Here is a 23,879-nt window from a genome sequence, read left to right as displayed (position 1 = left end):
TACCACAGTTGACAGATGCGGTAGCGGTCACGTGACTCGAGCATGACCTCATAGCTCTCGGCTTCCCTCCCCCCAGCGGACCCAGCAGTGGCAGCAGGAGGGAGGAGGGCGTTTTCCTCACTCTTAGCAAGTTACCCACAGGAGACCTGGGGAGTTGGTAACTGTCCTTGGTTTCCTGGGCGAAGAAGACGGGGGCCGCTAGAAGGCCCAGACTTCTACCATCTCTGGCCAGGGAGAAAATTTAATTGCATGATTAGCAAGTATTTGCTGATCGCAATTGGGTGCCCAGTTCTGGCTGCAGGCCAGGCTTGGTGCCCGACTCTGCAAATTTCATCTCGCTTGATTATTATCTACATCTTTCTTACCGCTGAGAAAAAAGACTCGGAGACCAAAGAGAAAACTTGGGCCTAGCTGGAGAGTGAGGACTATCGGGAAGCAACAGAAAACAGTGGTTCCAGGTGGTAAAAGGGGTGTTAGACTGCCACCACAAGGCTGGGGCTGGGGCTGGGGGCACCGTGGGCGCAGAAAGCTTCCGAAAGAGAGGAAGGATTTGAGGCAGCTTGGGAAAACGGCAAAGCAGATTTCACACAGACCTGATGATGGGGCATCTGTAGTGGGGAGCATGGGATTTTAGAGGAATGCTTAAAATAAAACACGAAAGCAAAGAAGACCAGAGGGAAGTACTGATAGGGTGCAGGGGCTCCCCTTGGCCCATCCCCCACCACCCGGGCCCCAGTGATACTCCTCCTCCCTCTCTAAGGGTGCCCGCAGGTCCCCCGAGATTTAGGGAATATTCAAAGCTGTTGACTTCACATTGATGGTGTGCATGCTCCCCTCGCAGGCAAGACCAGATCAGTGGCCCTGGTACTCTAAACATTTTTCTCACAAACTCCTGAAAGAATTTTGAAAATATATGTACCTCTTTGCACAGTTTTAGAAGCAAACACTCAACCATTTTTCATAGTGTAAATACTTACATAGGCAGTGCTTTCTGGTATATGCAAATATTGACATTTTAAAATAAAACCGTTCTAGTATTCTGAAAAACGTTTCTAAATGAAATACTATAGTGATGAGGTACCCACCATCACCCTTTTAAAAAATGCATTAAGTTCTTTCTTAAATGTGGAAGAATTTTCATCTCTTTTTTCTCCTTGAATTTATATTTTCATTCAACATATTTTTATGACTGAGGGCCATTTATATATCACCTTATCATACATCTCTCCAACAGAGCTGTGTATATAAAATGAATTTATTTTTTAAATTTCCGATGACCATAGGCTCTAAATGTTAGAGAAAATCTGCACCGTGATGACTAGCACACAATGAATCAAAAGAAGTGCTATTAGAAATTTTAATAGATACTAAGGAAGCATAAAAAAGAAAGCTTAATTGGAGATTGCATCTCTTAATGAGATGAAGCTTTTTTTTTTCTCCTGCACTAATTAGTTCGTACATCCTCGAATGACTATTACTCATTGCTAGAAGGGGTCAGGGGTCAGCACTCCATTTCTGTTTTATTTTACTTTATTTATTTTTACTAGAGAGGAGCTGAGCCCAGAAACCTTTTAACATACCTAAGTACAAAGGCATATAAGGAGTTTTGTTAGAGTGATGTCACTCAATTTTACAAACTCCTTTTCAGCTGTATGCCAAAGCTCACGAGTGGATCATTAAAAATCCATCAGTCGACAAGTAGAAGAGATTCTCCTTCACTTTGAATTAAAATAGCAGAGAATTGGCAGCTAGATGATTTGCCCAGTCATTATTAGTCCCTCCTTTTTTCCAACGTGGATACTAGGATTTAGATCGTCCCTTTGCTCACTGTGCATTCCATGCCCCCCCCATCAGTGCATCGTGGTAAGATTTAGGGTGAGTTACAAGGGTGCCTTTCCTCTGGGAAGTGGGAGGAAGGTGACCGTGGGAGGGAGGCGTGCGGGAGAACCGGCAGCGGCCCTGGTCCGTGGGCTCAGACAGGATGCCTATGAGAGAGCGCTTGGAGCAGTGGGGGCTTGTAGTGTGAGGCTCTTCAAAAGACCCACACGAACTAGGCGTCCTTTGGAGAGTCTACATGTACCCCCAGGGGTATCTGTACCCTCGTCTGATCTGGCCCGCTGCTGGATCGATGAAGAAAGGAAAGGAAGGTACAGGGGTGTGGGGTTTCTACAGGTTCTGAAGGTCCTTTGGTAGGAGGGAAGGCTCTCCAGGCAGAGGTGACATCCCTGGGGAGTGACCAGCTCTGTGTAGGGCCTTTCCACTGAGGGAGCAGAGCAACAGTGGTCTGAACCTTGCGTTCACTGGATGCTCTCTGTCTTCTGATCCAGACTCTTCTGTCAGAGCCTTCTTTCTCCTTTTGATTCAACCTGCTTAGGGCACTTGAATGAACTTTCTTCTCATTCTTCCATGTGGTGCCTTCATGTGTGTATGTGCAGAGGGGTGGGGGGGTGTTCATGGATCAGTCAGAGTGGAAAGGAACCTAGTGGGGCCAACTCGGGCCGGAGGGAACTAGAGTCCCATCAGACCCTGGCAGAGTGCTGACCCTTTGCTCATTTGCCTCTCCTCTCCATCTCAAGACGTGCTCCTCCAATGGGGCCTCTGCTGGCCTTGGTGGCTCCTTTATGTCATTATAAAGAGACCTTCTCTGGGCCGATGCAGCACCAGGAGCCTATGAGGTGGGGAGCACAAGACACCTTTGTACTAAGAAAAAGCCTCCCTTTCCTCTGGACAGACACAGCTCAGTGCCTGGGGCACGGCTTAGCCAGGGAGGGCGGGCTGCCTTGCAGCTCCCTCTTGTGCCCTCAGCTGGGCCCCTTCGGGCCATTGTGCAGCTGCGGACCATGGCGGGTAAGCTGCTGGTCTCCACCTCTGCCTCTCAGCTCACTCTTTCCCCTATCTAGGCTTCCAGCTAGATCAGCCAAATCTTACCCACCCTCAGAGGCCCAGTCAGGTGCTCCCTCCACCTTCAAGCACTGGGCTCCTCCAGCCCCACTCATCCCCCCTCTCAGGCTTCCCCCAGGGCTGTCGGTCTATGCCTGTTAATTACACTGGAAATGGTGGGGAGCTGCGGTTCTCCGCAGAGGGCGATTTTGACCCCCAGGGGATGTTCGGCAGTGTCTGGAGACATTTTTATTGTCACAACTAGGACAAGGAGGCTGACAGTGGTATCTAGTGGGTAGACGCCAGAGATGCTGCTAAACATGCCAGAGATGCTGCCAGAGACAGCGCCCCTCCCTGCTCCCAAGCAAAGAATGATCTCCAAAATGTCCGTAGTGCCAAGGAGGTGCTCTGGACCAGATGCTCTCTAGTCTTGAAAAGACTTTATGTTATACCCTAAATTATATATATATATATAAAGATTTTATTTATTTATCTTTAGAGAGGAAGGGAAGGAAGAGGGAGAAAGATATCAATGTATGGTTACCTCTCACATGTCCCCTCTTGGGATCTGGCCTGCAACCCAGGCGTGTGCCCTGACTGGGAATCGAACCGCATTTGTTTGATTCGCAGGCCCGTTTTCAATCCACTGACCTACACCAGCCAGGGCTGATATATATATTTTTTACAATGTGTTTTAATGACTTCAGTGTCAATATTACTTCCTTAACCAGAGGGTGACTTCTTGGAAAACAGAGACCCTGTGTCTTGCCGGCCCCTACCTCCAGGGCTAGACCACAGGACCCCCCATGGATGTGGGCTGTCAGAAAGTTGGAGAAGAAAGATGAGCAATACTCTCTGGCCTGCACCAGCCCTGCTCGCAGATGTTTTTCCTGAGCTTCTGCTGACAGGGGCGTCCACCCCGTGGCCCGACACAAAATCGTAAATTTGCTTGAAATGTTATGAGATGTTTTTTGTGATCATGTGTCACAATGTATTTAATGTGTGGCCCGGGACAACTCTTCTTCTCCCAGTGTGGCCCAGAGACGCCAAAAGATTGGACACCCCTGTTAGAACTTCTTGCCAACAGGACTCTTACATTATATCTTAACACAAAACAAAAGACAAGGGAGCCAGACAGACACAGGATTCCTCGGTGCGGCTTACACAACCACCCGTCTTCAGCCCGCACCTCACCACATGCGTAAGCCCTGGGCTCAGCTGAGAAAACACTGTGAGAAATCATTAGACTTGAAGGCTGTGGGCGGGCATGTGTCAGCTCTCTCTTTAGCTGGGAATGAGGAACTGTGTCTCCTAAACCCGCAGATGCAGCCTGGGCACAGCCCACACCAGGATGCATCAGAGAGAAAAGCTCTCAGATTTCTCTCTCAGATGCAGCCTCTCCCAGCAGGTCAGATGTTTCTGTTCGCAGGGCTCCAGAGCAGGAGGACGAATGGAGGTTCGCAAACCATGTGGCTAAATATCTTAGACCCTAAAGCTAGCTAACAAATTGTTCAATGTTCTGGGCTCCTATCTTGAAAATAGTATCTTTATAGTGACCTAGAAGTTCAAGTGGAAATGAGAATCTCCGGAGTCCTTACAGCACCATGTCGGAACGTGGAGATAGAGGGGAGAGCTGGCCCCAGACTGTGCCTGATCCTGTTATACTTGTGAGACTCGGCCGGCCCTTTCTTCTCTCCCCCAGCTCTGCCTCACCCTTTGAGGGTGTCCCCGCCTCCGTATCCAGTTCCCATCCCACCTCTTGTATTGTCACCATCAAGTCAGTTGACCCACCTTGGGGAGGATGAACTCAAGGAAGGGGCCCGCAGGCTCTGGAAACAGGTTTGGGACCTTTTGGACCAGGGGTTCCGGGGTCCTGTGCACCCAGGGTCTAGGAAGAACGTATGAGCCTGGCGGAGAGCGTCCACTTGGCCTCACAGAGTCCTAACCCCAGGAGGGAGGGAACAACCAGAGAAGAGTCAGGGTGGAGCCCTCTGACTCCTCTTAAAGTGCCAGCCCTGCGTGATGACCCGCTCATCAGGTCTAAGGGCAGAACTAGAGTTCCAGAGTAGCCGCAGCTACAGGATGTGCCCCGGGGCCTCCTGGAGGCCAACCCCACCCCCATCCTTACCCCCACCCCCATCCTTACCCTCACCACATGCAGGTGGGCAGGAACCTCAAAGTCTTGTTTAGATATAATTCATAAACCCATAATTCATTCATCCATTGAAGTGTACAGTCCAATGGCTTTTAGTATATTCAGAGTTGTGTAACCATCACCAGAATTTTAGAACATTTTATCGCCCCAATGGAAACCCTGGCCTTTAGCTGTCACTTCCAAATCCCTCTAGCCCTAGGCGATCACTGATCTACTTTCCGTCTCTATAGATTTGCCTATTTTGGACATTTCATATAAAAGGACTCATCCTAATATGTGGTCCTTTGTGATTGGCTTCTTTCACTTAGTGTAGTGTTTTCAAGGCTTCTCCGTGTTGTAGCAGGTATCAGTGCTTCCGTCCTTTTACTGCCAGATAACGTTCCACTGCACAGATGTCCCTCATCTTAGTTACCCAGGGGCCCAGTGGGTAGGGACCCATCCAGCCTACCCATGTTTAGGATCTAAATGTCCTTCATATCATTTCACAGTAATTTATGAGTGTCAGGGATGAGCCGAGTCTGGCAGGGGAGGTATTAGAGAGGACAGGGAGTCAGACTCGTTGTCTGGGAGAGAGGAGAGAGCTGTTTGCAGACAGTAGCACAACATAGCTCTTCTCTGATACCCCCCTCACTCTTTCTCCCCCTTTCCTTGTTCCTTTATCACCATGGCAACTAATGATGCTTCCTGTTCCTACTGTTCCCATCCCTGGCTGTTTCTGGTCCCTAGGCCCCACTGCTCTGTCTGATAAACTTCATAGAAGTGTTGCCAGCCTCCTTCTACATAACTCAGCCTGGGCACTCGGTTCTGCCCTCCACCCCAGCACACTCTTCCCTCCTCATTTCTCGGCTTCCAGGCCCCTTCTTAAATCTGAGTCCAGGCTAGGGCCAAATTCCCACCTTTCTTCAAGAAATTGTATATGAAAATTAGATTTTTGCCACTCTAACCTGATTTGAAATGCATTAAGAGGTCTATCTGCCTCTTGAAACACCTCAAGGTGAGGCAATTTGTGAAGGGAAGAGTCCATTACTGCTGCTTCTGTGTTTAAACCCTGTGGTCGAGTGAATCACATTCTATTTCTGTTCTGGCAGTGTTTTCTGTTTACAGAAATCCCCCAGCAGGTCTCTGAGTGAAACAGACTCTATTGCAAGGGAAATTGTAGCTGAAGTTCACAGACTGAGAGCCAGTGGGCCCGCAGACTTTTGTTAGGTCAAGTGTGCTTTGCTTAGGGCAGTCTCCTGAAGTTCCTTGAGGTTAGCCTGGTATCTGAGAGCTGGTGAGCTTTTTACCACTTTGCTCTGTTTCCAGGTCCTTCCAGTCAAAGCCCATGGTTGTCTTGGAGCCCACCGGGCGGCACTGACACCGGGGGACTTCATGTCTGTGAGGATATGGAAATTGCCTGGGAGCGAAAGTCAGTGCTCAGGCACTGTGAGATTTCTCGCTGGGTCTGACCATTTTCCTCTTCTTTCCTATACCTGCCATAGCCTCCTGCTCTCCGGAGAGAGAGCTAGGCATGGCTGATTGAAGAGGGACGAGCCCCCAGGCCGGGTACAGTCCCGCTCACCCTATTAGGAGGACAAAGTAGAGTGTTGAATGGGATCCAGAGGAAGCTACCGGGGCTTTGAGTGTGGATCTCCTGCTTACTTCTCAAGAAAAGGGTAGGGGTGTGAAATGGGTGGGGCCAGTGAGTGAGGACTTGCATTCTTGTCCCCTTTGAAAGACGTTTCCCTCCACAGCCTTTGGTGGGAGGCAGTGAGAGAATGGGCATAATAAAAGGGTAGATTTTTAAGTCAAACACCGTTGAATCTGCTACTTCGAGGCGTGCCCATGGGGAGACACAGTGGGGCTGCACAGAACTATTTGAAATAAAGCAATAGTATTCTTTGCCTGCATTATCAAAGCAGCCCTGAATCTTCATCCACAAACCCAAGCAAATGAGACATACATTTCTTTCTTTCTTTCTTTCTTTCTTTCTTTCTTTCTTTCTTTCTTTCTTTCTTTCTTTCTTTCTTTCTTTCTTTCTTTCTTTCTTTCTTTCTTTCTTTCTTCCTTTCTCTTATTATTTAAAAATTGAACTTATTGGTGTGACATTGGTGAATAAAATGATATAGGTTTCAGGCGTACAATTCTGTAATACATCATCTGTATGTTGTATTGTTTCCTTTAAATCAACTTTCAGCTCCTTGCCACACTTGGTCTTTGCCACCTTCCCGCTGAGAAGGCCCAGGCCACGCCCGAACCTCTCTGAGTCTGCTGCTTTCTCAGCTGCAAAGTGAGGGTGGTGTCAGTGCTGCTTCAGGGGCGGGGGCGGGGCAGGGTGGACCGGGGCTGAGAGGAGGAGACTTGCAGTGCACTGCACAGGCTAAACACACAGCAGGGGCTGTGTGCGCCCTTCCCCCTCTCCAGGAAGCCTTCACAGAACACTTCAGCTCACAGAGCCTTCCTCGGGTTGTCTATCACATCTCTTTGTGCCCTGGATGGTTCATTCTTTTATTCCTCAAGCCCTGATGGAGCGCCCACCCGCGGGTGCTCCCTGTGGCTGCACTATTAGCTGCTCTGGCGTCTCCTGGCTGAAGCAGAGCTGGGTGCTGGTAGAAGAGTTGCATGGCAGGCCTCTGTAGCCCGGCCCTTCCTGGGTTGCGGGGAAGGGAACTCTGGAGACCCCCACCCTACCCACGCTACCTCCTTGGTCAAAAGTTGTCTTGCTCAGCACTTTCTGCCCAGCTTCCTGGTGGCTGGCTTCCAAGGCTTGCCTTCTGTCCCAGGACCTTACAAAGGCCCTTTTGATGAAAAGTTTGAGGCAAAGTGACTGTGTCGTTTGATACAAATGAGGTTCATAGGGGTAAAAGTTGAGCTTTATTCTTTTATTTTTGGATTTTGTAGCCCATAGCAAAATGACCTGCTGAATGGGGCTAGGGGCCAAGGCCAGGAGGGAGGAGAACCTGGAGGCGCTGGAGAACTTGAGGCTCCGCCAGCCCTGTGATTAGCAGCTGCCAGCTTGGTGTGTGACCTGTGAGCAGAGAGGTGCCTCCTACTTTCTCAGATGCTGCTTCCAGAGCCGGTGGGTGAAACAGGGGCCCACTCTACCTGGGAGGGAGGGAGGCCTCAGCATCGTCCGCCCCTGGGCCTACTCTTGTGGTCCCCACACCTTTCCGAATGCACAGCACCTGCTCCCCTTCCTCCCTCTGATGGTTAGCTCTCCCAAAGACACAGCCTCTCAGGGTGGGATTTGCGAGGCACCACCAAAGCCCCTTACCTCAGGGGGTCTCCTTCATGCACCCCCAGGGCTGGCCTTGGCAGACCACCAGGCCAGTGGCACCGGGCCCCACACTCAGGGGGGACCCCTGTGATCAGAGGGCCCTGTGCTGGGGGGATGCCTAAGATGTGAGGAGCCCTGCATTTGGGAGGGGGACACCCTGGGTTTCAGGCTCTGCTGTCGGCACATTGACATTCTAAATATTCCTGAACACCTGCATCGTCCTTTTGCACTGGGCCCCGCAAGTCCTGGAGCCCGTTCTCTCTGCCTCTCCCAGTTCTTAACGTCAGGTGGGCAGTCCCTACACCTTCCCCGCTCATCCTTACTAACACCTGTGACTTGTCTCCTTTCACGTTTACAGTGAGCTCGCACCCCCTTATCGTGTGCACCTGTCACCACAGCCTGCGAGGCGGTAACATCACCCACTCTCGGCTGAGGAGAAGGTCGCTTGTTGGGATTTGCCCCATGACCCCAGGCCCTTTGATGCCACCCCTTTGTTCCCCTGGAGGACAAAAAGGTCTACCTCCTGAAACATCTATAAGCCCTCCTACTTCAGTGTAGGAAATTTGCAAGTGGGAAGCTGATTCTCCACTTTCCTCTTAAAAGCGACCAAGCCCTCTGAGGGCGCTTAATAAATATTAACTAATGAACCTGCAGCTGCTGCGCCTTTGGCTAATTAAGTCTACATAAGTCACAGACTTTAAATTATGCAACAAGGCTTGGCCAAAACAGCTTAAAAATGCGGGAGCCCCAGCTTTTCTGCTGTGCCCTGTGGAAAAATCCCATCTTTTAATCATGCTTAACCTTCCTGAAGAAACAGTGGCAAGTCTTTAAATAATGGATGAATGTATATTAGCAAGATTTCCCCAAAGCTACACACATCAGAGGCAGATGAAAAAAGGGACGGAGGCAGAGACAGGCCTGGGGAGATTCGGACATTTCTGATGAGCCCTGGAGCGCTGGGGAAACTCCTTTGGCTCCTCAGAAGCCCGGAGCAAAGACTTGGAAACAGAGAGGGAGGCCAGATGCACCGCCGCCCCGTGCTCTTGGAGGCTCCCATGGCGGTTCCAGGGCCTCCCTGGCACCCAAGGGGGGAGAGGGTGCTCAGTTACCCTCTCCTCCCTTGATATCTTGCAACCTCCCTCCCGCAGACCCTCTAAGCCAAGAGCAACAAGGCAGTAGTGGAACTGAGTCACATTACTCTGAGTAGAGAGCTTCCCAGACTTTCTAAGATACCCCAGGCGATGTGGATGCAGCCGGTCCTCAGATGGCACGTTAAGTAGCAAGGATTTAGGTTTTGTAATGTGGCTGCCCATTACAACCAGGGGGGCGCTTTCAAGTCCACCAACCCCCCTGGACACCATCACAGATCAAAGAAATCCAACCCTAGGCTTTGGTTCTTTTTACATTTTTTAAAAACTGAGTTAGAGTCTAGATAACTTATAGGTCACCCAAATGAAGCCCAGAGAGCTGAACTGACTTGCTATAGTCAGTCACCTGTAAGGTGGGATTAGAAGCATACACGGCCCGTTCCCTCTTGCTTGGGTGTACTTGTACTGTGTGGCCATGTGAGCGGGCTGCCAGGCAAGATATCGAGATGTCAGGGGCACTGGCTTTGTTCTGTGGGATCCGGGACACAGGAAGGAGAAGGATCTAGGGCAAACTTGCCTCCTCGTGCATCTTTGCTGAAGGTACATTGCACAGAGGGTCATGCCCTTCTAAGTCCCCAGGCAAGGCTGCTGCCCTGGTTGTGTAAGGTCATGGGGCCTCAGGCAGAGGTCAGGAGGATGAAGGCAGAGCTGTTCCAGTCACAAGTCCAGAGAAAACCATGATCTTCCTGCTGTGGTATGTGAATGAGGCCTTAAGACAGAAGTGGGCCAGGCCCAGATTGGCTGCAGCTGTGCTCCACCCAATTGTCTCAGCCTCCACCCCGACCCTGGCTCAGCACTGGGGAAGGGGGTGGGAGCCAGGCCTGGAAAAAGCAGGGTATGGTAGGCACAGTCATTTATTCAGTATTCACCCCTCCCTCCTCCATGCTGTCAGAATCCCAATTTTGTTCAATTCTGCAACAATGCCCAGGCAAAACAAACACACAAAAACACTTACCACCTCAGATGCTCTGTAGCCAGGAGCAGCCACATGACCAGTATGGGCAATGAGATGTAAGCAGAAGTCTCTAGGAGGGTCTTTCTGAAAAGCTGTTAAAAGGTGGTTCCTCCCTGCGCCCTACCCCTTCTGAGTTGGAGCTGTGGACCTGATGCCTGGAGCTGCAGCTGCCATCTTGAGATCATAAGGCTGAAAGCCATGGGGTGAGGAGAATGAAAGCTGTGTGCTAAGGATAGTGGAGCAAAAAGAAGCCTGAGTCTTCTCTGACTTCCTAGAGCAGTTTCATCGGTCACGGACTGCCTTACCTGGGACTTCTTAGTACATGAGAATTGTAAACCTTTATTTTGTTAAGCCACTGTGGCTGGGTTTCTTTTATGGTGAGTGCAATCCTCACACACAGGACCTTAGGAAGAATGTTCCTGAACTGGAAATGGGAAGAAAAGCTCAAGGCAAGAACACGGTCCCCGAGAGAAGAGGGAAAGGGGGCCTCCCCCGCATCTTTGGCGTGGTCACTATCACACTCTACAGTTTTCAGGGATTCTCCATTTCCCAAGGGACTGAGTTCATAATTCCTCAGACCAACATTTCAGGCTATAAAATTGGGCTCTGAATGAATGTTCCAGGCCTGTTAGCTTAGTTTACACCACTCACTAGAGTGACCACCAGCTTTCCCTTCTTCCTGAATACAGCTTACACATTCCCATCCCGACCTCAGTTTGTGTGAGTTCTCCCGCCTCCTCTCTGCCTGTCCCGAGCTCACCCGCCCTCGGGGGCCACTCTTTTGAGAAGACATCCCATCACCCTGGGCTCCAGGATCTGCTTCACCACTGACTGATAGCATCTTTACGTTTTCATGTATCCTGGCCTCATGTCCCCAGCAAGGCTCGGCCATGTGTCATGGCCTCATGTCCCCACCAAGTCAGGATCTTGGGAACATAGTCAGGTATGAGGTCATGTACTTGGGAGTCAGACTTGAGCTCTAGGATGGTCTTGGGCACATCACTTAACTGCTCTGAGCCTTCCTACCTCCCAGGGTTCTGGTGAAGACCGCCTCTGTAAAGCATTTATCGTGCCTGCCACACTGGAGGGGCACAAGAAGTGTTTGTGAGTTGACTCGCTGCCTGGTAACTCCTCAGCTGTGCTTTTTCCTAACCTTCGCTTCTGATTTTCGGCTTTGCGCATGAACTGGGAGGTCTGTACCATGTCTGAGCTGTTCTTATTTCCCCAGAAAAAAGATTGGTGGCTCTTTAATCACAGTGGGAGATTGCATCGGGAGACAAGAGGGGAGATTTCATGCCCATTGCTAAGGGGGTGAGCCGAGGCACTAACTGTTTAAGAGCGTTAGCTAAGGCATTCTCTGAAGATTTGCAAAAACAAAAACAAAAAAAAACCCGAATGTATTAAAGCCCAGTTTTACCTGGCAACAGGTGATGGACTAAATGACCATATAGCACTTGGTATTTTTTACAAACTCCCAATTCCGCCTGTTACAACAAGGTAAACACCTCTCTCTCTCTCTCTCTTTTTAATTGATATCCTGGTCTTCTTTTCTTGCCTCAACCCCACCCCAGAAACCCAGATCAAATAAGATGGTTGTGAGCAGTGACCCATAGTAAAAACCCTATCACTGGGCATTTAATGAGAAACCATGGCTTTATTACCTTTATTAACCCTCCACACGGAGCTATAAATAGCGCTTGGTATGTCTCTGAATGGTGGTGGCTGCACTGCGTGCATCCAGTGGGAGATGAGGACTCACCACAGACTGAGATGGCCGGTAACAAGCACTGACGTCGAATCCCGGGAGGCCGTCTTTTTTCATGCGTCATTTCCCCTGAGCATCGCTCAGAGAGCCCCAGACAGAAACATACTCTTTTGTCCCTCCTGAGGCAGAGCCCTGCGCCTGGGGAGGGCTTCCTGAAGACTTGACTGATCTCGCAGCTGTCCAGCCTCATCCTGTTTTCAGCCTTGTCCCCGCAGACTCCTCTACCTTAGCCAGGGCCAGCCATCACTCCTGGGTGGGACTGCTGGGGTCAGTGCAGCTGCCAGTGGGCTAAGGGTGTGTGTGATGGAGACGGGGCGGGGTGGGGGCTGGCAATGGGGGAGTTGCAATACTTTTTCTTGTTCCATATGTACCTGGCAGCTTCATTTTTTAAAACAAGATTTTGTTTATTTATTTTTAGAGAGAGGGGAAGGGAGGGAGGGAGAGAGAGGGAGGGAAATATTGATGTGTGTGAAACATCAGTCAGTTGCCTCCAGCACGCCCCCAGCTGGGGACCAGGCCACAGTCCCGGCATGTGCCCCCACGGGGAAATGGACCCCACAGGGTCAACCTGAGCCACCGAGACACACCGGTCAGGGCTGCAGCTCCATTTTGTGCCTCCCGGGAGCCCTCTGGTGTTTAAAGTGTATTCTTTAGGTTATGGTTGTCCATTTACTTGGGGGTGAGGTGGGGGAGGTGCGTACAACTCAGTTGTGGACAACTATTTACTGTGTGTTTCTCTCTCTCTGTGAGTCTGTGTGATTTGAGGGTTGGGCTGTGTGGCCTCTTTTATTTCTCCTCCCACTGTTCCACTAGAGCAGCCTTGCTGAGTTGCTCTGGGCCCAATCAGGCGTTCAGTTCCTGCTTCCCAGCGCCCCCAGGAGGAGGCCCAGATTTTGCAGCCTGGCCTCACCCAGGCATGCACTGCCCGGGGACACCCTTTGCCGGTCAGATTCTGACAGGCTTGTCCAGGGCTCCCTGCGCTTCAGCATTTCTCTTTTTGAACTGCGCGCAACCCGAGGCAGCTCCAAGCCTGCATCACTGACTGGGTCTAGCCGCTCGGGCCCAGCCAGTGGTGTCACTCACACTAGGGTGTAAAAGGCTGATGGCGAGCTGTTTCTAACATCAAGTTCTGATTGGGGGGAGGCACCACGTCAGGGGAGGAGCTGCCAGGGAGTGAGGAGACAGGGCAATTTGGGCCAACATGGGTCAGGTCCCAGTAACACTCTAGCATGGAGGTCCCCAGTGACAGAAAGAACAAAGACACTTAGACTTATGACCATAAAGTTTTAATCAAACAAAGCAAAACGGCTGCGATGCAGAACAGGTAGTGCTTGGAGAAGAGAAAGAAGATCATCTCCTTGGTGACATAGATTATGTGTATAAAGATGAAGCAGTACAGGAACAGGGCAAACTGGTTCTGGGGGTGCAGAAGGTCCTGGAGGCCTCCTGAGAACTGTGGGGGAAGGAGAGGGTGGGGCTGGCAAAACCAGGGCTCGGGCGCCAGGCAGAGCTGGGCTGCAATCTGCTCTTTTTTTTTAATTAAGATTTTATTTATTTTAGAGAGAGAAGGAGGGAGGGATAAAGAGAGGAAGAGAATTATCAATGTGTGGTTGCCTCTCGCGTGCCTCTCACTGAAGACCTGGTCAGCAACCCAGGCATGTGCCCTGACTGGGAATCAAACCAGTGAGCCTTTGGTTTGCAGTCCGGCACTCAATCCACTGAGCTACACCAGCCAGGGCTGTAATCTGCTCTGTGTCTTCCTGAATATGTCTCCCCGCCGGTCATCTTCCTCATCTAAGGTAGGGGCAATGGTGCTCACCTCACAAGATTATAAAGAGGGAGAGGCAAGAAATCAGAAATTCCTAGGGAAGTCACTGGCACGAGAGGGCACTCATGGGCATTTACTCCTTGAGTCTGCTCCTGTCGCCCAGACTCAGGCTTCCCCTCTCTGGTTTGCCCTGACACTTATCCCCTGTTTTCTGGATAGTAGTCCCAGAGCAGGTGCCCCTTTAGCACTGTCTTGGCCCTGGCCCGTGTCATGTGGGGTCTGTGGTCCTTCAGCCCAGGTTTGGTCTCTCCTGAGGACAGGTGGTAGGAATCTGATTGGCTGATGGTGGGACCTGTGTAAACCCTCAGAGTCTTGGACATGGGGGCGGGTCGAATCTTCAGTTGCCTGGCTGATTCTGCGCGTGTGTTGTTCTTTTCCAGAACCTGTATAACTGAGGCTTGACAGAGCCCATTCTGACTGTAGAAAGCATCGACTCGTAAGTAAGGCAAAATCTGGTAAGATAGCACCCATGTTTCTTCTTTAAAACATCTTCCAAAGTCATGCCACAGTTTTTTGTATGCAGGCTGATGGCAGTGACTGTGAGTCCTTAAACTAGCTGGAAACACGCTCACAGAGGTAGTTTCAATACAATGAAATTTCTCTACCTACATATCCACCCAATAAAAGAGAGACTGGAGAGAAGTTTAAAGAGCAAGTCAGCTCCCCAGCCTTCAGTCAAACACTTCTGTAAACTGTTACTGGAGACTGGGGTTTTGGACAAAGCCTCGTGGAAACCACTTGGTGGAACGTGAGGGCAACTAAGTCAAAGTTGAGGCAGAAGGAAATGACTCCAGTGGTGCCAACTCTACAATAAATGGCAAGGAAGTTGGGGACCAGAGAGAGAGTCCAGGTGCGCTGGTGCAGTGGGGGGTGGGGGTGCTGGGCAGACCTAATGTTTCTCTGCAGACTCGGATGGCCCTGGCCCGCGGACCTGACTTCCTGCCACCGTCTGTCGTCTGCATGTGTTTTCAGTCTGAAATGCTGATGGGTGCTGTGTGTGACTTTAATAACAGAGCATTTGTGAGACCTTTTAGACTTCGAAAAATACTTTCAATGGCCTATCTTTTGAGTAGAAGACAGAAAGCAGATAGCACACTCCAGCAAGGGTTTCCACCTCATCCAGCAAGGCAGGACGTGTTCAGGCTGAAAAGTGAAGGTGAGTCTGGTGAGGAAGCGGCACCGGCCAAAGGCACAGTGCCACGGACACCGGCTTTCCACCGTGTCTGGCTTCAACCTGTAATGGGTTTCATCCCGGGATCCTGAGTGTAAAACCACACGTTTGGAAATGGAACTTATTTGTGATATGTCAAAAATATCAAGAAATGGGCCAGAATCTTTGAGACAGGCAAATCTTTTCTAGATTTTTAAAAAGATGGAGAGAGAGAGAGAGAGAGAGAGAGAGAGATGGATTCTAGAAACCCCTGTTCAATGAACTGGACTTGGCTCAGCAAAATCATTTAGTGCATAATTAAGGGGGTATTTTGCGAGCAAGAAAAAAAAATTGCTAAGCAGCCAGCGTGTGTTTGTTGAGAGCAAATCATGCTCTCAAACAACCCCATTTTCTCACAAAAATACTGACCAGTCAGTCCACTGGGGAAATGCAATAGGTAGTAAATATGTTAATAATTCTGGGAAGTGTCTGACAGTGCGTCTCGGGGTAGATTTTTGGACAAAGCAGAGAAATGGGAGCACGAGGGTGTGATTAACGGACCGCCGCCAACCTGCAGGGAGACCTTCGGCGGCTTGTCCTTCGGCTCATACCCTCCTCAGCAGTTACGGCAACGACTTGGACAGAGACAGAAGGCCGGTTTCTCAGAACTGAGGGTGACTCAGAGCTGGGAAGCATAGCTCATACGTTACACTTCAATACAATTGAAAAATGATGAACACGAGTTGTTGCATTTGGGTCAAGAAGTGAGTCACATGAGTACATAAAAATGATAATAGCTAACATTTATCGAGTGCTGACCTAATGTGCCAGGCTCACTGCAAATTGCCTGCACGCCTTCCCTCATTCAGTCCTCGCAGTGACCCTCTGGGACAGGCACTGCCTTACGGAGGAGCAACCCCAGGCCCGCGAGACAATTGGCAACTTGCTCAGAGTCATGCAGTTTCCATGCGGCAGAGCCAGGGTTTTAACCCCTGAATGTCTGACTTTAAAGCCCAGAGGACATTGCTTTAAATAATAACCTCCTTCATTATTTAGGCTAATGATGGCCCAGTTACAGTGCTGAGCACTTCACATCCCAGTTCATCGCAAGTAGGCGCTCTCATCCCCACTTAGTACAGAGTAGGGGAGAATGGTCCATTTCTTGCTAAAAAGATGTCTGAGTTTTAGTTGGCAACAAGGCAGAGGGATCCAGCAGAGCAAATGCAGCCCTGATCAAGGGAGGGGGTGGTTTTATCAAAACCCACCGGTCGGACTGCAGCAGGGGTGCCGGGTCAAGCCCAAGCACATATCTCTTAGAAGAGATTCAGGGAGGAATGGAGAACAGTGGAAATCCAGTCCTAGAGGAAATGTTGAAGATGTTTCCCTGAGAAGGAAAGCCGGGGGCTGGTGGGTGGACAATGCAGAGCCCCTCCCAGGCAGGGTCGAGTCTCAGCTTAGCCTCATATCACAAATGGAAGCTCTAAGGCGGTGAGTGCCAGCTCTGGACCAGGGCGGGGTGCAGCAGTGCGGGGGGGCAGGGTGGGCTGCAGAGCCGGAGGCCCCCTTCACCCCTGGCCCCTGGCCCCTGGCCCTCCGTGGGACCTGCGGAGCTCCCCGGCTTCCCTGTCACCTACCAGACGGGGCACTGCCTGCTGCCGCAGCTGCTCCATCACCTCCTCGTGCTGCCGCTGGCGCTCACTCTCCTGGTGCAGGTACTGCAGCCGCGTGAGCTCAAACTCCATGCGCACTTTCTCCAGCTCCATCTCAGCACTGCGCTCACTTCCTCTGGTCCCAGGGGCCAGGGGCTGCTCTGTGAGTTCGGGCCCGTCGCCTGCCTGGCCCTTGGTGGTGGGGCCAGCCTTGGGGGATGGCAACTTAGGTGGCTCCGAGCAGCCTCTGTCGTCACAAATTTCCATCTCCTCCAGGTAGTCATAGGAAGAGTCTGGCTTAGGGGGATCTGCTTCCTGAGGCGGGTAGGAGAAGGTTGAGGGGTGGCCAGGAGTCAGTGCGGGGGGGTGGGGGGGGGCTGCCCCTACTCCCACCCCAGGGTGCTGCCACAGCCCTGGGCCACAGTGGGCTGCAGCATTTGAAGGAGTGTTTGCTGTGAGCTGTAAAGATCTAGGCTGAGTTCTCATTAGCAATGCACTTACAGGAACTGAGTCAAGAGGAAGGAGAGGGTGGGCTGCCACAAAGGAATGAGACCCCAAGGTGAGAGAGGAGGGGCTGGGGAGTTGAGGCAGCAGGCTCTCTTCCCAGTGATTTTCAGTCACCGTGGGGGTTACTTCCCCAGCCCCGACTCCATCTAACTTTGAAAAGAGTTAGGCACCCCGCTGTCCCAGGAGCTAGGCAGGAAGACACCCAGGGTCCGTGCTGAGAGAGCCCAAAGCTATGGGGACCAGCCAGGGCTGGGGAGGAGCTGGGCGCCATCACAGAGGGAGGAAAGGGCCCCACAGGGGCAGGTGGATGGGAAAGACCCAAGTCAGCATCAAGTGGCCTCACGATCTACGCAGGGCCCTGGCCCCTGGTTGCAGCTGGGTGCCAGTGTGGGGATGGGAGCACAGCACCCCTCTTCTTCTCAGCAATTGGCACCTCCCAGCTCTCAGCCCCTGTCCCATGTCCCCACAGCACTTTCCCTCACACGAGGGGATGAGCTGGGGCCGCACGGTGAGGCAGCCACCCCCCTTACCAAAGCGGCCCTCGACTTCCCTTCAGACATGGGGTCATCGGGCACCATCTTGGGGACGGCTGGGCAGCTTTCTCCTGCCCCCCTGGCTCCCATCGTCTCCCTGTCCTCTGATGTCATCCTGAAAACCACGATGCTGCCAACTGGGGCCCAAGGACATCTCTCGAGGCACTAACATTTGGCCTCACCAGATGCCACCATCACAATCCCCTGTCCTCACAATAACCCACATTCTACCCGTTGCTAGGGCCCCTTTGGTAGAGGTTGTGATGCCTTCCAAGTGCCATTATTAAGAACTGCAGGGGGCCCTTGCTACCCCTAAGGACTGCTTTGAAAACTAGAATTCCACCACTGGAAACCCAGAACCCCCTCATTTGAAATCTACTCCCTTGGGATCCTCTTTTAAATGCAAACTCTATGTGGATGACCTACCACAAGCTGCACAAACCCCATTATGGGCTGACTTGTGTCCGCCCCACCCCCAGTTCACATGCTGAGGTCTTAACCCCCAGTACCTTAGACCTTTGGAGATGGAGTCTACAGAGGTGATAAAGTTAAAATGAGGTCGTCATGGTGGGCTCTAACCCTGTCCAACTGATGTCCTCCTAAGAAGAGGAGAATTGGGCACAGACATGCACAGAAGGCAGGTGATGTGAAGAGAAGGGAGAAGAGGGACATGCATACACCGAGGAGAGAGGCTTTGTGTGAGCCAGGGTTCTCCACAGAACCTGAATGGTGGGACGATGTATGTGTGTGTGTGTGTGTGTGCTATTCATATGCTTTGTTACAAGGCTCCTGTGATTCCGGGGGCAGAGAAGTGGCACAACCCGCTCCCTACAAGGCGAGACCCCGGAAAGCCAACCTGGGCCCAACGGCCTAGTAACCAACAGGAGGGCTGCCGGTTTCAGTCCACGGCCCGGAACAGGCCGATATTTGGCTCAAGCAGTCAGGCTGATGGAACCAGTTCAGCGTTCCTCCACTTTTTTTTCCTACTCGGCCCTCAAAGAGTCAGGTGACGGCCATTCGCACTGTGCAGGACTGTCCGCTTTACTCGGTCCACCAGTTCCAGCGCTAATCTCACCCAGAAACACGCTCAGGGGCACACCCAGACGTAGTGCTCAACCACGAGTTTGGACGCCCCGTGGTTCAGTCCAGGGGACACATTAACGGAGACAGACCCGGAGCAGACCCTTCCCTCCTGGCCCGCAGCAGGAGCCAACCCTGCTGACACCTAGATTTCAGACTTCCAAGCCTCCAGAACTTGAGGAAATAAGTTTCTGTTGTTTAAGCCACCCAGTCACTGAGGGGACCGAGGGGGACCAGCAAAGAGATTGGGGGGCTGGGGAGTACTCTTTGCTGTCTTCAGTTTTGTGAAAATGACCTCAAACATTTTTGGTAGTTAGAGGCAGAGTTGTATTATGAAAGAGAAAGGGCTGCATTTGAATTCTTACTTGGCTACTCTTTCTAGCTGTCTACTTATTCGTAAAGGGGTTAAGGATTTAGCTATTCCCCTCCATTATAGCACTGGTGTCAAAATAAGATGCGTGTTCACCCACTACCTGCCTATACAAGGGCTGGGTAAATGGCAACCATCATATAGTTACTATAAGAGGTGGGCTTGTCACTGGAGAGAGAAAAGTGCTCCAGGTCTGCCTCCTGGCACATCTTTAACTGGACATGACTTCCCTCTCCCAGCACATGGTAGTGACCGTGGGGACGATCACACAGCCACTGTGTAAGCTGCCGACCCTGCCTGAAGCACCAGGAGTCGGCTTCTCAGATAAATATAGGATGCTCTTGGATAAACACTTTTTAGTATCGATACATTCTAAAAATTGCATGGGACACACTTACACAAAAATTTGTTCATCATTTACCTAAAATTCAAATGTAACTGGGGATCCTGTGTTTTCAGTCACCAAATCTGGCCATGCTAGCCAGCTCACAGAAACAAAGACATAACGAACTGCTCTCTGATCACCAAGTAGGGAAATGTACTCTAAGTGCTATGAGTGGTTATCCAGCTGTATATCAGACGACCGTGAAGCCTCGTGGCACACAGCAACACACACTTACTTCGCTCAGGCTCTAAGAGTTTGGCTGATCTTGGCTGGGCTCACCTAGGAGACTTGGCCAGGTGGCTTTGTTCCACCTGTCCCTTGCCCTCTTTTTGGGATCAGTGGGCTAGCCTGGGCACGCTCTTTTCATTGCAATGGAAATAGCACAAGAGGTCTTGGAACTGGCACGCCATCCCTTTTGGCCAACAATATAAGACGTTTTTGTGGCCAAATCCAAAGTCAAAGGATGACGAAATGTACTCTGTTCCCTTAGTGGGAGGAACTGTAAAGTCCTAGGACAAAAAGTGAGGCTATGAGACAGGATGAAGAATTGGGGCCCCAAAGGCAATCTGTTGTCATGGTCAAGAACACCAGTGCCGATACGGCTGGAGCAGCTAGGACAAGTCTGTTGGCTGAGGTGGTGTAAACAGTGGGGATGTGACCCACCCCACCATTCTTTTGTCATTGTTTCTGCAGGTGCTGACTCTGACTCTTATGTAGCTTGCAGATAAACACCATGCTTATATAAGAATCCTAGGAACTAACTTCAAAAGATACAGACTCCGACCTTTAGGTATTTCACCTCCAGGAGACTTGCTGACCTTCAGCTTTATAACAAGGATGACGCACAGCAGACCATCACTTGACCAGTTTCAAGGTCCTTATTGGAAAGGACTGTGCCTGTTTGCACGTACAGAACTTTCCAACCCTCTCCCTTGACCTCTTTGTTCTGTTCCCCTCTCCCTCCACTGAGGTGGAGATGGGCTTTGGGCCAAGAGTCCCCATCTTCCCAGGTGGTCGGCACTAGAACAGACCATCTTTCCTTACACTGGCACCTGTTTCTTGAATATTGGCCTTTAAAGCAGCAGGCAGCTGCACCTGCATTTGGTATCAGTGATGTGAAGGGTGAGGGAGATTTGGGCAAGAGGGAAGAACCAGCGTGGGCACAGTCTCAACTGATCATTGTTATCCACTTGCCTCTCCATTCTTGCTCTCCGCCCTTCTCCACCCTGCCCTTTCCCCAGGAGGTGGGCCTCTGAGAAACTGCATTAATGTGTTAAGCAAAGCAAGGTGCTCTAATGCAAAATGGAGTTTAGGATTCTCATTTCCCGTGCCCAAGGGTGGAAAACTTGCATGCCTGTTCTTTAGGGGGCTCTGCAGGAAGCTGGGAAGGCAGGTCTCATAAGCCTTGGGTTGGTTTGGCCCTCCAGGCAGTATGGAAAGAGCCCCCCCTCCCCGCTGAGCCCACAGAAAGGGACCTTGTAGTAAGGCTACATGAGAGACCCATGGAGATAGGGCAGGGACTTGGGTGCCTGAGGACTGGGCTGGATTCAGCAGCAGGGGCTGGTGCGCTTTCAAATGCTTTGCCATTGTTGCCCCTCAGCTGGTGGTGGTGTTGCTGCTGCTCCACATCTTCTCATTTCTCACAGACATAATCTTCCCAACATTTCCCTACCTCTCATCTTCAGGGTACTCAGGAGTTCTGCTTCCTCCCAATTTCAGCTTCCTTATAACTTCAGCTTCCCGGCCCTGACCCCATGGACACTCTGTACATTCTGGGTTGCGTTTGTTCCCTCTGTTTCCTAGTAGACTGTTCCAAGAGCAAGAATCGGAGCGACCTGGTTTCCCTCTGTTTGGGCAGAGCCTTTTGTTCTAGCCACAGGCAGCTGCACATTGGGAAGGTGCCCAGCGTGGCCAGCTGGCTGTGGGGAAGCGGGAAGATGGGAAGGCAGGGACGCACGGTGCGGCAGCCTGGGCTTGTCCAGAGCAGGAGCCGCGTGTGGGGTCGGTCTCCCTTAGCAGGGGCGTTGTGTGCAGCAGGCGCCGGGGGGAGGCTCTGGGCACGTTCACAGAGCAACATGTCAGCGGTAGGTCTGGCAAATAACTGGAGGAGAGACTTGTACGTTGGTACAGCACTCACACGCTTCCACGCACACGGTCTCATCCGATCCTCAGAATGTCCGTGGGAGGCACTTTGAAGCAGGTACGATGACCACCGCCTGGCAAGCCTGGAACCTGAATCACTCAGAGAGCTGGAGTGATGGGCGTTAGTAGTTGACCCAAGACCAGAATGAGGCTTTTCCACCCCTTTGCCTGGTTTTAAAAAAAGCTAGAGCATGAAGATGGTTTTGGGGGGTTCCAACTCTACGAGGTGAGATGATTTCCTACCTCAAGAAAAGAAAGAAGGAGGGATGTATATAAATGTTTCCAGACTGGAAAACATGGAGCTTCCTGCCTGAAGGGACCCGGTTCAGTAATTAGCACTGTGTCCACACTGAGAGCAGTGTGAGGGGGGGTGGGGAGGGGAAGAGGGTGCAAGGGGGACACATGGTCACGGAAAAGAATACAAGAAAAAAGAATAATGTGCAGAATTGAAAAAGAATAAGTGTTACAAAAATCCAAACAGGTACATTCATTAATGCAAATATGGAATGTTCTCCAAAATATAGTATTCAGCAGAAAAGCAAAAACAGTGCTTCCATATGTATTAAAACATGAAACGATGCCTAGAATACACCTGGGAAGACGTAAGAACGGTTTATAGTGCCCGTTGGCTGTCTCTGGGTGGGAGGGCTGAGGGATTGGGGGTTCAGGGTGGGAGGGGGATGTTCTTAACTGTATAGTATTTTGTACCTTTTAACTTGAAAAAATGTGCATATATTACATTTTCAGTTAGAATTTTAGAAGCGAGTCTGGAAGAGAAAGCTTTGCTCAGTGTGGGTGGAGGAAGTTCAGAATGTGTGACTCTCGCTGGTTGAGGACTGGGCAGGGGCATCTCCCAGCCCCTGAGCCACGCCCAGCCTCCACCTTCGCGGCCGTGGCCCCAGGCCCATCTGGGGTGGTCTCTAATCCCGGAGGAGCGTCTCACTGATGAAGTGTCCTCTTCCTTCCCTGGCTGCCCCAACTACAGATGGCTGTGGCCTGGGGACACTTCGGCTCAGACGTGCCGGAGCAATCAGAAGGTTGTAACAGGAACGCTAATCATAGCATTTATTGGGCACTAACCTTGTTCCAGGCACCGGTAGTTTTTCATGGATTATTTTACGTGATTTCCAGAGGAACCATACAAGTACTATCATTATCTCCGTCATTACAGGAGTGGGGACTGACAGGCAAACGTGCCTGGCCACAGTGACAGGAGCAGGTGAAGCCACGATGAAAGCATGGAAGTCCCTGTATCAACCCCTTCCTGCTTGAACACTGAGAGCGGTTTCTGCTGTCCTGACTGAACTCTGGCTGATATGCGGGTGCGGGAGAGCAGGGGGCTCTAGATGCTCGGAGGATTTGTCAGGGAAATCTCACTGAGAAGGAGCAGGGAGCTGCTTGAGGAGCCCCTGCCCCCCCCCCAACATATGCAGGGACGTATGTGAAGGCATGTGTATGAGCTATGTGCATGTGTATGAAGGCATGTGTATGAGTGTGGTATCAGTCGGGGCCCAACGACGAGACAGAAATTACACAGTCCTTCCAACAGGGAAGGTAGACACTAAATGATTTTAATTACTAATAGGAAGTGGCTACTTGAGGGGGGGGGTCATGAGAACTCTAAATAATACTGAAAGGAATACATTGGGAGAGGAGTTCCTCTGAGGCTGAAACTCACATCTCATGGGGGAGGGTGTGGCTGAGCCTCTGGATGGTGTAAAAACTCCCTGAGGTCAAGTCCAAGTCAAGCAGGTCAAAGCCGGCAAGCAGGAACCTATGCACTGAGGTGGCAACCAAGCTGACCAGGAAGCTGCCTAGGGGGTGGTGTTGAACTTGCTAGGAAGTCACTAGCAAGTTCTGCTGGGAAGCTCGAGAAGCTGCCCCTAAGATGCCCTCCCATTCACTACGGGAGGAGAATGCCACTCGGTGTGCTGATCAAACATTGCAGCATTGAGGGAGCAAGGCGGGTGGGGTGGGGAAGGTGCACCAGAACCAGAGGCTCCCTTTCTCCTGCGCTGTCTCTCCGGCGCCCTCTACTGACAAAGTTTAACATCGCGGACTGGCAAGAGAAGTGTT

At 51.2% G+C, this 23,879-nt stretch overlaps 2 protein-coding genes across 4 annotated transcripts in view; one reads left to right on the top strand and one right to left on the bottom strand.

Annotated features, from left to right (window-relative positions):
• The window catches only part of ATP6V1E2 (ATPase H+ transporting V1 subunit E2), a 51,111-nt gene that overhangs the window by 25,745 nt on the left and 1,487 nt on the right, over positions 1–23,879 (top strand). Inside the window, exons 1-4 of one of the 3 annotated variants that reach the window (XR_008391953.1) lie at positions 100–458; positions 7,916–8,093; positions 14,368–14,442; positions 22,975–23,125. The gene's annotated coding sequence lies outside the window, so the exon portion shown is untranslated. Of the gene's footprint in view, positions 1–99; positions 459–7,915; positions 8,094–14,367; positions 14,443–22,974; positions 23,126–23,879 lie in introns of those variants that run through there. The other 2 variants (XR_008391952.1, XR_008391954.1) reach the window with 2 other exon arrangements.
• On the bottom strand, positions 13,430–17,940 carry TMEM247 (transmembrane protein 247). Its single transcript, XM_037161247.2, has 3 exons — positions 17,824–17,940; positions 16,772–17,101; positions 13,430–13,612 (listed from the first exon to the last, which is right to left on the bottom strand). The coding sequence occupies exons 1-3, from the start codon at positions 17,938–17,940 to the stop codon at positions 13,430–13,432; spliced, it is 630 nt and encodes a 209-aa protein (XP_037017142.2).

This window comes from Artibeus jamaicensis, unplaced genomic scaffold (assembly GCF_021234435.1).
Source record: "Artibeus jamaicensis isolate MK-2021 breed Jamaican fruit bat unplaced genomic scaffold, CSHL_Jam_final contig_465, whole genome shotgun sequence".
Classification (NCBI taxonomy): Eukaryota; Metazoa; Chordata; class Mammalia; order Chiroptera; family Phyllostomidae; genus Artibeus; species Artibeus jamaicensis.
Note: the sequence above shows the minus strand (reverse complement) of the source record. Positions and strands in the feature narration are given on the sequence as shown.

Coding starts and splice junctions, on each gene's coding strand:
- TMEM247 (XM_037161247.2), bottom strand. CDS start 17,940: ATGACATCAGAGGACAGGGAGACGATGGGAGCCAGGGGGGCAGGAGAA. Junction 17,102..17,823: donor GGAAGTCGAGGGCCGCTTTG/GTAAGGGGGGTG, acceptor TACCCGCCTCAG/GAAGCAGATCCCCCTAAGCC. Junction 13,613..16,771: donor AGCAGGCAGTGCCCCGTCTG/GTAGGTGACAGG, acceptor CTTCCCCCACAG/TTCTCAGGAGGCCTCCAGGA.